Raw genomic sequence first — 14,828 nt, forward strand, 5'->3', positions numbered from 1 at the left:
CCCTTTCTATAGGTGGGCTGAGAGCTCTGGAAACTACTTTGGTCACTTAGTGTAGGTACCCCAAGGTCTACTGCTGGCTTGCTGGGTATGGCCTCTGCTGGCACAGCCTGTGTTGGATTTTGTTCCAGTCTTACCCCAGTAAGACAGGCCTTTCTTGCCAACCTTCCAAGTTATTTTAAATAGAAAATTGTGCTTCACTCCATCCTTTTGTTGGTCCCCCCCCCAGAGTTCATTTTGAGCAATTATTTTAATGTTTTTTGGAGGTGAATTAGGGAGAGCTCTTCCATTTTGGTTCCATTCATCTAAAATTCTTTAATCTTCTCTTACATAGAGCAGGCTGGGGTTTAATTCTGGGACTACAGACATATCAGCTCAGATCTTGCTCTCAAAGATATTAAGGGGTATCAGATCCCCTGGACTGTCAAAGGTATGAGTTATCCTGGCCACAAATGTCCCTGATATATGGCTTTTCATATCTATTTACTGACTATTTTTATTCCCTCCATATATGTTCTGTGGCCACCTGTATTTTTTGTAGCGTGCTCTTCCCTTTGGGTGTTATGATGACATGGGGGAGGGGCTAGAGTTCTTTTCATTTTATTTACTATTCTGGCTAAGAGGGGCAGTGGGGTATAAATAGAGAGAAGGCTCACTTCATTCTTAAAGACCTGGGTTCATATCCTTCCCATGCCACATACTATTTATGGGATTCTGAGCAAGCAACTTGCCTTTTCAGGGCTCTGGACATCTCTCTACAGCAATAATTAATCATGAAAAATGCCAACCTATATGAGTAGAGGAAGTTCTTCAGATCAATAACTTTCAGGTCTAGTTCCAATCCAATCTAGTTCCATTCTGTTCCCATCCAATCCAATCCCAAAATTTGATTAAATGTCTTTTGTTGGGATTAATGTGGCCCCTGTCTGACTGGTAAAAGTGCACACACTGATGGGGGCTCCCAGGCTATTGTTTCATGCAGGTACTGATGCACAGAGTACCTCTAACTTGGAGTTATCACTCTGGAGCACCTTCTCAAGAGAAGAAGTGAGCAAGGGCTACTTTCCTGGGTTTGGTATTTGGTATTGGATCTATCTGTGGTACAGAGAAGCCTGGAATCAGGAGTTTGAGGAAGAGGGTTTCAATCATGGATCTGTTCCTTCCTCCCTGAAAGATCTTCAGAAAATTACCAATGCCTCTGGCCTTCGTAGGGTCACAGTTTGGGCCTCGAATGGACTTCAGAGGTCATCTAGTCCGGTCCTTGCCTTTTATAGAGGGAGGAACTGAGTCTTGGGGAAGTAAAGTGATTTCCTGAGGCACGAAGAGTGAGAGCTAATATTGAAACTCTGGTCTCCTAATTCTGAAATCACAACAACTATAAAGCGGGGGGCTCACCGAACACCTCTGACATCTCCCTCCTCCAAGTATTGCCTTTTGGACCTGGCTGTCACCGTCCTCCCTGCCAACACTTTCAGGTCAATAAGAGACAAAGACCAACCAACCAACGTTCTGCTGCTGAGAGCCTTGGGAGGTAGTGAGCCCCCCATCTCTGAAGATCGTCCAGCAAGACGACTCCCTGTCAAGGGATTCTTGGCCAGGTAGGAGCTGGGCAGGACGCCCCTGGAGCACCCTGCCCCTGCGAAGGCCACCTTCTTCTTTACCTTCTTCCTCAGGCCCCTCTGCCTCCGCCTCGGCTTCTCAGCCCATTTTGTGGCAGATGAGAAATGCTGCAGCCTCGAGATCTCTTTGGGGGCTCGACTCCCTTTATGATGACGGAGAGGCAATTACTATGGTAATGCTTCACTGCAGCCTCCCCCTCCCCAGTCTAGGTTTGGCGGGCGGGGGGTGCAGGGGGAGAAGAGAGATTGCAGGGAAGGACTCGGGCCCCATTTCTATGGTAACAAAAGGTAATTGTCGTTAAATCCCAGTTAGGCAGTGGCAGCAGGAGGCCCTACCTGGCAATTATCGATTTGTTATGCCCAGAAACATAAATAAGACCAATAAATGGATTCCGAGGTCCAGGGCTGTTTGCTTATTCCAGGCTCCATGGAGTACACATGACAAACACCTAATTAAGAAGAGAGATCCAGCAAAGTCATTTATCTTGTCATCTCGAAATAGAGAGCCCCTGTTTGTACAGGAGGGCGGCTGATGTCAGTTAAACGTGCTCAGAATAAAATCGGGGCGCGCTTCCGCCGAAGAGCTGCCGCCCTGAGCCAGAGCGCGGCGCGTGTGACCTTGGACAAGTCCCCTCCCCTCTGGAGACCCTCCTGGACTCTAGAAAATTACCTTGAAGGCCCTTTCCAGGTCTTTCATTCTTTGTTCTAAGGTCTTGGAATTTGGCACAAAACAAAAAAACTGCTCTGCTGTTTCCTAGCTGTGTGACCTTGGCCAAGTCCCTGAATCTGGAGGGGCCTCAGTTTTCCCATCTGTATGAGGAATTTTATTTAGGTCATCTCAATGGACTGTGCTTCCGCATTCTTTGTTCTAAAAACCTGTCGTGTTCTATTTTCTAAGCTCTCTCCCAGCTCGAATGGCATGTATTTTGTGTCATTCGGCCTCCTCCACTTCTGAAATCTTCTCTTAGTTGTTCTAGGCTCCATCCTGGCTGCCTCCTCTTTCCCTGTTCTTTGTTCTAAAGATATTTTCAGCTCCGTTTCCGAGTCTGTCCTTGAGCCTAGAGGGCAGAACTGGATGGACGGGATGTCAGTGGCAGAGAAGAACATTTTGGAAGCTCAGAGTTTGGGCACCGAGAGATGGTGACCTCCTAGAGAACAGGGTCTTTCTCTGTAGCTACACTTAGCACTCAGTGCCCGGTGCGTCCTCGTGGGTCTTTAATAAATCTTAGTTGATTTATTGACTTAACATATAAATAACAATGGGGAAGGGAAGCTGGATGCCTCAGTAGATAGAGCCAGGCATGGAGATAGGAGGTCCTGGATTCAAACCCGGCCTCAGACACTTCCTAGCTGGGTGACCCTGGGCAAGTCACTTAACCTCCATTGCCTGGCCCTTACCACTCTTCTGCTTTACAGCCAATAAGATGGAAGGTAAGAGTTCTTAAATGAAGAAAGAAAGAAATTTGGACCAGTCTAATGTCCTCCCACATACTTTCACTATGAAGAGATGAAAAAGAGATAGCAAGTTGACAGTGAACCCTCATAAAGAAGTAGGGGCCTCTGTTTTCCCATCCTTAAAGTGGGGTGATTGGACTAGATGCTATCCCGGGTCCCTGCTGGGTCTAACTTTTCTATAATTCTACTTGTCGAATGACTTCTTTGAATGGAGGAACCTTTTCTTCTAGGAGAAGATTGATTTCTAATATATCGAATTATTTTTATTTCTGGATTTTGAATGGAAGCTCAGACTCGCCCTTCAGACCTCTTTCCTCATTCCTCTGTGCCTAGCAAGTTCAAGGAATGCTTTTCCCATTTCCTATCCTGGAGCATCTCCTATTTTAGCGTGAGTGAGAAGTGAGATTGTGGATTCTGTCCTGTCTGGTGAATAAAAGCCAGCTTAGGCCAGGCGTGTGTGTGGGCAGCAAGATGGAGTCCTTGAGTCCTACACTGAGTAAACAGGCAATGCCACTCTTAGCCTGATTGCTTCTTCTAGACGTTGGAATCCTAGGACCAGGCGTGTGATTTTCCATCATCAGTCAAGGAGTTGGGGAGGAACTGGGAGAATGTTGGACACCTCCTCATTAGGGAAAGGGTTGAGTAATGAGCTTCCAAAATCGTATTTAATGACCAAGATGTGGTATGCTTAGATCTTTGGTCACCAAGAAAGATCGCTGACCCATTCATTTATTGGTTATTGCTAGCCTGATCAATAAATTGGTTTTCTTACCCAGAACCTAGGCTCTCGGGATGTTTAATCATCCCATCTGTCTACAGGGATAGTGTCTGGGAGAACATGAGATAGCATCTGGTCCACGTGGGCGCACAGAGATGAAGCAGGTGCTGCCCCTCTTGTTATGGAGTTTGTCCTCCCTCGTTGGCCTCATGCCTGCCGGTTGGTCCCCCCATCTTGAGTCTCTCCCCTCTCCTGTCCACTCCATTCGGCTCTAGCCCAGGTCTGACCGAATCACCCCTCATCCCTTTTCAGTAAATTCCAATGGCTCCCTCTTCCTTTCCGAAAGCAGCATCAAGTGATCTCTTCGGTGTTCTTGGCCCTTCACCGCCTGGCCCTTTCTGCCTTTCCATATTTCTTATACTTTATTCCCCTCCATATGCTCTAGTTGCAATACAATAAAAGCAATATTGATCTAACTAAAGGGGCTTCCCCATGAAGCTCCCATCGCTAGACCTTTGCCCCAGATCTGCGGCTGCCATGTTCTCCCTCTTCTCTACCATCTCTTGGCTTCCCTGGCTTCCTTGTTTCCTTCAAGCTTCAGCTCAAACCCAGCTTCTACAGGGGGCCTCTCCTGGGCCTTCGTCCCACTCTCCCCACCCAAGGCCTCGCCCTCTGAGGTTGCCTCTGACTCCCCGTGTATACATCTTGTTTGTCCCTGGCTGGCGTCTCCCCCGTTAGACTGTGAGCTCTGTGAGGCAGAGGCTGCATTGTTGTTCAGTCATTTTTGGTAGCTTTCCAACTCTTCACTACTCCATTTGGGACTTTCTTGGGAAAGATACTGGAGCAGTTTGCTATGTCCTTTTCCAGCTCATTTTCTAGATGAGGAAACTGAGGCAAACAGGTTAAGGGACTTGCCCAGGGTCACCCAGCTAGTATGTGTCTGAGGCTGGATTTGAACTTGGGAAGAGGCGTCTTCCCAACTCCAGGTCCACAACTCTATTCATTGTACCACCTAGCTGCCTGGCCTGGTCCATAGTACCAGTACTTGGCTGATGGACAGAACTCTGTGGTTGAATAGGCTTCCCACGTCAGGGACTCCAGTCTGCCCCTTTGGGTTCTGGCTCAGCCCTGGTTCTCTGACCCCCTTGCCAGACAGCTTCATGCTCCTTTTGAGGGCATGAATAGGAAGCTCTGGCTAAGAACCATCTCCCAAGTTCCATGGTTGGCTGCTCCTGTTCTATGAGAGCCAGATAGGGAAACGGGGGTTCAGAGAACCTGAGCAAAGCCTCAGAGGAGCTGGGGAGGTGGGGGAGCCTGGCTCTCCCCTTCCTGCTTCTACCTACACATCAGAGAGGGGGTCAGTGTTGGGGAATGCCACCCAAGCAGAGTGGAGGGAGGTTTCAAAGGCAACAACCCAGAGAAAGACAACAACATGAACCCTGCATCAAGGAACTAGGGATTCGGAAAGTAAGATAGAATGGGTTTAGAATTAGCGGGGATTTATATAGTGATGAGCGTATGACAAATCTATAGATTGGGTCAGATGCTCAGAGGGCGGAATGTCGGAATGGAGGTAAGAACTCCCAGTCCAATGGGAAACAGACCTGACCTGGCCAAGACTTTGGTGCAGGAGGTCCTCCAGAGCTGGAAGGGTGTGGAGATCCAGGCTAGAGATGGCCTGCACGGGCTCTGCTTACCCCACTGCTCTCCCTGGAGAAAGTCAAAGCAGAAAATCTCTGCGTCAGTCCTGAGGAAGGTGACCAGCTTCTGGTCCCAACTTTGCCATTAACTCTAAGTAGGAACCTGGGTAGATTTTCACCCCTCTGAGTCTCAGTTTCCTTTTCTGTAAACAGCCTAGAAGACTGTTAAAGCCCCTGCCAGATCTAAGTCTATGGTCCTGGGACATGAGCAATCCCCACAAGTGGAGATCTTTTCATAGTAAACCAGAAATCCCCCTGGTTTGGTGTATTGGCTCCAGTTTGGACTGCACGGCGCTGGGAAGGCATTTCTAGCTCCATTCTGGCCATGCCATCCCTCATCTTCATTTCAGCCCAATGCCCTGGAGATGGTGGCCTCCATTTGGGGAGAGATTACACGGCGCCAGCCACACTCACTTGCCCCGTTTCCATTTGTGACAAATGGCAGAGGCCACTTGATCTGTGGTGAGAATCAGAGCTCTGCCTCGGGCCAGGGTCAGAGGAGGGATCAGGGTGAGACCTGGAGGAGTTCTCAGTGGAGGACCAGGATCAGGGCTCAGATTGGGACAAGAGTCGGGGTATGGAGGAAGACCCAACAAAGGAAATTTTATTCCTGATCAGATGCTCACTACAAAGAAGAAACCAGTGACGGTGGGTGGAAACGATGAGAACCCTGGGAGGAAGTGGCCTTGGCTGGACATGCCCCCTAGGTTTGGGGAAAGCAGGCTTCTATGAGAACGGAGGAGGGAGACCACTAAACCTTTCTGATCCATCCATGGTCTTAGTATTCTTCCCGGTCTCACAGCCTGGCTTTATTAATCCTCATATAGATGGCTCAGATGAGACAAAGATGGGAGCTGCCCTGCCCAAGGTCACCCAGTGCATTAACCAGAGAGACAAGCTTAGAGCCGGGGCTCCTGGCCTCACACTCAAGTCTGCACCTTATGCCGTGAGCTAGACACGTCTCTTTCCTCTGGTTTTCTGTGTATCCTTTATAACTGGAGCCAGGTTTCTCCAAGGGCTGGAAGTCTAATCAAGAAACCAACCCACCAGAGCTCTCAGCCAAAACCAATTATTTAAATCACCTTCATGTTGAGGCTCCCAGAAAAAAGCCCAGATGGCCAGCCTGTGTGTGGAGGCGGCTTCGTGGTGGAAGTTGGGGGGGTGGGGAGGCTGACAAGACAGAGTGGGGTGCAAGGCTGGGGAAGTAGCTGAGTCTGCAGAAGAAGTGGAGGGCCTCGAGTAGGGGCATCTGGGGACTCTAGGCCAACATGATAGAATTTGGAGCTGGGTTAGGCCCTGCCCCAACTCCTTTTATCATTGCCTAGATCCCTGCCTTCTCCTACACTGAGCTCCAGCTTCTCCTTTCTTGTTCCATGCCCAGAGCTAGGGCATGTAGGGACTTGGGCACTGATGGATGGATGTTTCAGGCGGTGCGACATCAGAAAGACTCAGGACTGGTAGATAGGAGAGCTGGCTTCCTGTTCCAGCTCCACACTGACTGCTTGACCTTGGACGGGAATACAGTACTTCTCCTTAAGCCTCATCTTTCTCATTTGTAAAATAATACGGTTGTATTAGGTTATCTCCAAGCCACCTCCCAGCCCTAGCATCCTCTGTTCTAAGGCTCCTCTCAGCTCTCACCTTCTTTTCTTTGGGGACAGGGTGCTGTTCCTCTCTCTCAGTCACCAAGAATTCCTAAGTGCCTCTTACAGGCCAGCCATGCAGCCAGAGCTGGGGCAAAGAGATGGTGAGTTGACCTTGGAGTCCCAGAGTTTTGAACTGAAGTCTTGCCTATTATACATATGGGCTCTGAGATCCTGGCTAAGCCACTGTTGACTTCTGGTGCCCAGACCATTCTCTAAGACCTCAAGCTGCAGAATAGGGACCCACCAACTTTGGCAGGGAAGGTTTCTTTCCCAGCTTTTTCCTCCAACACCCATTCTCAAACTTTTTGCTCACAGGACCTCTTCACACTCTTAAAAATTATTGAGAACCCCCCCAAAGAGCTTCTATTTGTGTGAGTTATATCAGTCTTTACCAGATTAAAAGCAATAGTATCAATATTAAATTTAAATGATTAGAAATTAAAATGTCTTTGTATCATGATGAAAATAATTTTGACTTTAAGGGGGACTCCCAAAGGTCCCTAGACTATACTTTGAGAACTGCTATCCAAAACCAATGAAATCATGAGTCCAGTTTAAAAAATCGATGAATAGGGCAGATAAGAAGCCTTCAGAGGGCAGAGAAGCTCAATCTCCAACACCCTTCCACCACCAACTGTGCTGAGAGCTGCTATAAGAATCTTGTGGACTCAGATCCCAGGGCAAAGGCTACAACTGTGACAGAATACCTTGATAACAGAACGAGAAGTCCAGCTCCCTTCAGCCTCCACATCTTCACCTACATCTTCAGCTTCTTCTGCCAGCTGGGGAAGATCTGACATCAAGGCTCATTAATACTCCAGCAGCCTAATCTAGTCAATCAGCAGAGCAGAGAAAAAACCCCTTCAGGACAGAATAGCCCAAACCCACAGATCCAGCAAATAATAAGAGGAGCAAGGTCATAGCCAATGACAGGGGGGAAGAAGGAAAAAATCTGAGTAAACAACAGAAAAAGAAAAAAGAAATTATAATCAAGAGCTTCTGTCCAGGTAATGAACAAAGAGCAAATGGAACAGAGGAGGACCAAGGAACACCAAACAAAAACGCAGAAACTCCAGCAAATTGGACTCAGGCTTTGGAAGAACTCAAAAGACAATTCAAAAAACAAATAAGAGAGGTTGAAGATAATTGGGAAAAGAATTATGAAGCAAAGTAAGTCATCTGGAAGTAGAGGCACTAAAACAAGAAAATAGTGTTTTGAAAGCCAGGATTGACCAGCTTGAAAACAAGGCAAAGAAAGTGAAAGATGACCTATGAAGAAAAACAGACCAGAAGGAGAAGGATGACCAAAAACCAAGGGATAAAATTCAGTCTTTAAAAATTAGAATCCATGGCCTCAGCCACTTCTCAGCTGTGTGACCCTGGGCAAGTCACTTGACCCCCATTGCCTACCCTTACCACTCTTCTGCCTTGGAGCCAATACACAGTATTGACTCCAAGACGGAAGGTAAGGGTTTAAAAAAAATTATAATCCAACAACTAGAAACAAATGACTTCAAAAGGCAGTATGAATCTATAAAACAAAATCAAAAGAATGAAAAAACTGAGGAAAATATGAAACACCTCATTGATAAAACTACAGACTTGGAAAATAGATCCAGAAGAGAGAATTTAAGAATTTTTGGACTACCAGAAAATCATGACAGAAAAAGCCTGGACATCATTCTACAGGGAATTATCCAAGAAAACTTCCCCGACATTCTTAAACAAGAGGGAAAACTGGAGATTGAAAGAATCTACAGATCACCTCCTATATTTAAGCCCCAATTGACAATGCCCAGGAATGTTATAGCCAAATTCAAGAACTACCAGACCAAGGAAAAGATACTACAAGCTGCTAAGAAGAAACTACTCAGATATCATGGAACCACAGTTAGGCTAGCACAGGGACCTGGCTGTATCCCCATTGAAGGACCAGAAGGCATGGAATATGATATTCTGGAAAGCAAGGGAATTGGGTCTACAACCAAGAATCAACTACCCAGCAAAATTGACTATATTCTTGCAGGGGAAAATATGGTCATTTAATAAAATAGAAGACTTCCAAGCATTCATGAAGAAAAGACCTGAGTTAAACAGAAAATTTGATGCCCAAACACAGAACTCATTAAGAAAGGGAAAAAACAAACAAACAAAAAACTTTTTTAAGACAGGACCCAATAAGTTCAAATGATTTGTATTCTTATAAGAAAAAATGATATTGGCAACTCTTAAAAATGTTATGATCAGGGTAGCTAGAAGAAGTATACTTAGAGGGAACGGTGACAAACTGGATGAAATGTCAAAATAAAAATTATATATACTAAGAGAAATGGGAAAAGATAAAATGGGATAATTTTATATTTCATAAAGAAGTGCATGGGATGAGGTGGGGAGAAGACCAATACAATGGAAGGTTGAAAGAGGTTGGAGACAGTCTCCATGAAAATTTTAATCATTACAGTGGGAAGGATCAGAAAGGTTTAAATGGAAGGAAAACCTCCAAATCCAAATTCAATCATCATCATCATCAATACCATCAACAACATATCATCATCATCATCTAACTAGCATCTTTTCCTGGCCCAGGAAAGATTTTTTGCTGGTTGGCCTAACCTAATAGCATACTATGCAGAGTACTGAATGAGAGCCAAAAGACCTAAGCTCTAGGCTTGAGTGCCACTATGTGTCCTTTGGGGGTAAAAAGAAAACCTTCTTTTTCCTCGACTCAGTTTCTTCATTTATGTATGAGTGAAGCTTACCTGAACTCTGCAATAAGTTAATCAATTGAATCAAAGAATAAACCAGGTGTGAACAAGAAAAAAAGAAATAAATCAATAAGAGTTTACAAAAAAAAAAGAAAAGCAAACAAACAAAAGAAAACATGTGTGTGCTCAGTCCTGGGGAAATAAAGATCAATGTAATGTGCTGTAATCTCTGTCTTCAAGCAGGTTACATTCTATTAGGGAGTTAGATCAGGTATTTTATTATTATAGTTTAGTTCTTCAGTAATATCCAACTCTCCATGATCCCATTTAGGGTTTCCCTTTCAAAGATACTAGAATAATTTCCCATTTCCTTCTCCAGCTTCTTACAGATGGAGAAACTGAGGCAAATAGGATTAAGTGATTTGCCCAGGGTCACACAGCTAGGAGGTATCTGAGGTCAGATTTAAACTCAATTTTTCCCCATCCCAGGCCTGGCACTTTATCCATTGCACCACCTGTATTAGGTCCACAGAAAATTTAATTTGACATGTACATGGAATTAATAAGTAATTTGAAGGATGAGGGTTGTTTTTTTAATTTTATTTTATTTTAAAATTTTTCATGGTTACATGATTCATGTTGTCTCCCTCCTTATTTCCTTCCTTCCTCCTGAAGTTGACAAGCAATTTCACTGCGTTATACATGTATTATCGCTTAAAACCTATTTCCATATTATTCATTTTTGTAATCTTTTAAAACCCAAGCCCCAAATCCTATACCCTTATAAACAAGTGATAAATCATATGTTTTTCTTCTGGATTTCTACTCCCACAGTTCTTTCTCTGGATGTGGATAGCATCTTTTTCATAAGTCCCTCAGAATTGTCTTGGATCATTGCATTGCTACTAGTAGAAAAGTCTGTTACATTTGATCATCCCACAGTGTTTCAGTTTGTGTGTACAATGTTCTCCTGATTCTGCTCCTTTCACTCTGCATCAGTTCATGGAGGTCTTCTCAGTTCTTATAGAAATCATCCTGTCTGTCATTCCTTCCAGCACAGTAGTATTCCATCACCATCATCTACCACAGTTTGTTCAGCCATCCCCCAATTGAGGGACACCCTCTCAATTTCCAATTCTTCACCACTACAAAAAGAGAAGCTATAAATATTTTTGTACAAATAGGTCCTTTCCCATTAAAAAAAAAATCCCTTTGGGATACAAACCTAGTATTGGTTTGGCTGGATCAAAGGGCTTGCATTCTTTTAAAGCCCTTTGGGCATAATAAGGAGGATTAAAGAAAGGATTTTGTTTTGATCCTGGAAGCAATAGGGAACCACTAGAGTTTATTGAGTAAGAGAGTGACATGGTCAGTGCTGTGTTTCAGGAAAATTACCTTAATGACTTAATGGAGGATGGATTGTAGTGGGGAGACATTTGAGGCAGGCAGAACTATCAGCAGAATATTGCCAAATAGGTGATAAGAACCTACAATAGTCCAATCAGTAATCCATCAATATTCAACATCAACTATGTGCCAGGCACTGTGCTAATCACTGGACATGCAGAGGCAGAATATAACCCCTGCCCTCAAGGGGCTTCCAGTCTAAATTGGGAGAAAGCATGCAAACAAATACATACAAAACAAACTATAGATAGGAATAATAGGAGAGAATTAGCCGAGGGAAGGCGCTGGAGAAGGGGATGGCTTCCTGGAGAAGGTGGAATTGTAGCTGGGACTTAAAAGAAGCCAGGGAGGTCAGTAGTCAGACCAGAGGAGAGAGAATTTTTCAGACATGGAATATAGCCTTAAAGTGAGTGTCGGAAACACCCAGTTAGGGAGCCAGCAAAGGAGACTGAGAAGGAGCCATCAGGCAGGCTGGAGGTACACCAAGAGGGAGCAGCATCATGGAACTCAGCTGCCCCCAGTACCTTTCCCTTGCAATTAGCATTTGGGGGGGTCGTAGAAACCAGGCTGCTCCTCCAAAGGCTTTGGGGCTCAGCAAAGAGGAAGCTGGTTCCCACATCCTGACGGGCTGCTCTGCAGTCCTTGTATTGCCCTGATTTGGGGCGATGGTGGGTCTCCCGAGTAGAGTGTCTCCTCCCTGAGGGCAAGTGCTGCCTCAAAATAGCTTCTGTCTCTGTATCCCTAGTGGTGAGCACAGTGACTCACTGAATTGAATGGAATTGAACTGAAAATCTAGGCTCCCTGATGCTTGGTCTCATGTTAGTTCTGGTCAGAGAGGAAGCATGACATCACGGAGGGGGTCCAGAACTTGGAATTAGAGGACCCTGGCCCTACTCCTGCCTCTGTCTCTCTCTTGGTGCCTCAGTTTCCCCTAAGGCTCCAGGGTCACGCTTGGACTGGCTCAGAGCCCCCTGACCTCTACCCGGGCCCTGCTTGACTGCTGCTCTTTGGTCTTTCCCAGGTGCTCGCTGATGGGGTTTGATCTGAATCGTCACTGGCTGGACCCTTCCCCATGGGCCCACCCAACTTTGTATGGGGTGAAACAGCTCATTATCCAGATGTACAATGACCCGGTGAGTGATGCTACAACCTGGCTCCATTCCCTCTGCCTCGAGAGCGATGGGGATGGGTTCGAAACAAAACTATGACCAGGAATCCTGGGACGCTTTCACAGAGGGCCGGCACGAAGGCAGAGTCAGCTGAGGGGGAAGGAGAGATGTCTGGGAGAGGCCTCAGATCTCAGGTCAGGAGAAACAAAGACCCTTCCCCATGGGCGGAGGGCCTGAGACACTGCGGAGGGATGAAGGCTGGGCCAGGCCTGGAAGATTCCACCTAGCGGTCAGCCTCTGCCGTGAGGAACCGCCAGGCTCAGTAGTTTCTGCCTCCTTGAGACCATGAGAGCCAGACAAAGCCCTGTGGCCTGCCCTACTCTCCTTCCATGCCTAGCTGGGGACGTTCTACCGGGAATGGCCCCAGAGATGGCTCGTGGCAGTGGAGAGAAGGACCCTGTTAGTTTACTAGCAGAGACGATGGTCGATGGGCCTTGGAGGCTGGATCAGGGCAAGGGTAGCCTCTCTACTTCCACCTGGAGGCTGCCTCAGCCGAGGCGTCTGGACCAGGGAGACTTAGCTGTGACTCCTCTGCCCAAGACACTTTGTGTTGGCTTCTTCCAGGTGGGGCAAAAGTCCCCTTCGTGGCCCACCTTCCGTGTTGGCTACGGCCACAGGCGCTGCTTCTGAACAGCTCTATTATCCCGGGCCTCGAGGTGGCTCAGTCCGTAGAGAGCCAAGTCTGGAATCGGGAGGACCTGGGTTCAAATCTGGCCTCAGCCCCCTCCTAGAGGTGGGCGGCCTCAATCACGTCACCCTGTTTGCCTAGTCCTTGCTGCTCTTCTGTCTTAGAGCTGTCGGTAGAACGGAGAGCCCCGACAACCATCGGATTCTCTTGGTGTTTGGCATCCCCTTCTGTAAATGTAAATGCAACCATTTCTGTAAGAACAGCTCCCGCCTCCCGCTCCAGAGCTTCTCCGCCTGGGGTTGGCAGAGCTTGAGCCCAGTTTAATCAAACAAGTGGAATGGATTCAGGTTTACCTTAAAACCCAGCCTTCCATTTAAGCAGGGAGGTGGGGGTGGGAGGAGGTGACGGGAGCCGAGCTCCGAAGGAGATGGTCTGGCTTCGAGTCCAGCCGCCATGCTGCTCCCCGGGCACCAGGGGCTCCCCCGCACCAGGGGCTCCCCCGCACCAGGGGCTGAGAACCAAAGAATTCTGAGCACGGAGTAAGCTATCCAGGGAATCCTTCAGTCGACAAGCATTCATTACACGCCTACTATGTGCTGGGCCCTGGGCCAAAGGCCGGGAATACAAGGAAAGGCAGAGACATCATCCCAGCCCTCCAGAGGTCACCGTCTAATGGGAGAGCCAGTGTGCCAACAATTGTGTGCACGGCAGGTGCATCCAGAGCCAAGGGGAGGCAGTGGCAGGGAGAAGGCGCTCACAGGAAGGGACAGCGGCCTGGGCCTCCCTCTTGGATATCGGCCATCTTCTTTATCAGAATGGCCAAAGCGTTCTCTAAGTGGACCGTAGAGGAAAATGGGAAGGGAAATGTCCTGTCCAAGGTCACACAAAACAGTATTCTTAAAAAGGGACACGAAGAGGCAGCGAGGTGGCTCATTGCCTGGCACCAGCCCTGGAGCGGGGAGGACCCGGGTTCAAAAACGACATCAGACGCTTCCTAGCTGTGTGACTCTGGGCAATTCACTTAACCCCAGCTGCTGCGCCTTTGCCCTTCTGCCTTAGAGGCGTTACTAAGATAGACAGTAAAACTTTAGGGGGAAAAGGGAGCAAGAGCCCCAGGATCTGGGCTCCCAGGCTTTTTCTCCCCCAACTTCAAGCAGCCTCTGGCATTGCTTCGGAGCCCCAGTGACCGGCATCGAAGGAGGCAAAGTCTATATTCTTCAGCCTCGTCTCCTGCCTTCCTGGTCCCCTCATGCCTGGTAACTCCCCCAGAGATCTTCTAAGAGATCTGTGCTCTAAGTAGGGCTTCCTACCCTCCCCATAAAGGCCAGCACCCCAACAACTGAATATGGTTGCTATAACAACTGAGCTGTGGCTCCTTTAGCATCCTTTTCCTGGAGTCAAAGTAATCCACTTCCAGGGCCACCAGGAGCTACTTTGAAAATAAGAGGATGAGGAGGAGGAAGAAACAGAGAAGGGGAGGGAAAGAGGGAGGAAGAAAGAGATGAGAGGGGGGAGAAAGAGAGAGATTGAAGAGGGAAGGGAGAGGGAGAGGCGGGACAGAGGGTGGAAGAGAGAGACAGACAGAGGGACAGAGACAGAGACAGAGATAGAGTGACAGAGAGAGGAAGGGAGAGGGTGTGAGAGAGAAAGATGGGGAGAGAGAGGGACAGAAACAGAGACAGAGAGAAGAAGGGAGGTGGGGAGAGGAGGAGGAGGAGAAGAGAGAGAGAGAGAGAGAGAGAGAGAGAGAGAGAGAGAGAGAGAGAAGAGAAGAGAAGAGAAGA

At 47.3% G+C, this 14,828-nt stretch overlaps 1 protein-coding gene across 1 annotated transcript in view; it reads left to right on the forward strand.

Annotated features, from left to right (window-relative positions):
• AGBL4 (AGBL carboxypeptidase 4) overlaps positions 1 to 14,828 on the forward strand; it is a 918,272-nt gene that overhangs the window by 859,455 nt on the left and 43,989 nt on the right. Inside the window, exon 8 of the mRNA XM_044674812.1 lies at positions 12,269 to 12,380. Within this exon, the coding sequence (XP_044530747.1) occupies positions 12,269 to 12,380 (112 nt within the window). The remainder of the gene's footprint in view (positions 1 to 12,268; positions 12,381 to 14,828) is intronic.

Source organism: Gracilinanus agilis, chromosome 4, assembly GCF_016433145.1.
Source record: "Gracilinanus agilis isolate LMUSP501 chromosome 4, AgileGrace, whole genome shotgun sequence".
Taxonomy (NCBI): Eukaryota; Metazoa; Chordata; class Mammalia; order Didelphimorphia; family Didelphidae; genus Gracilinanus; species Gracilinanus agilis.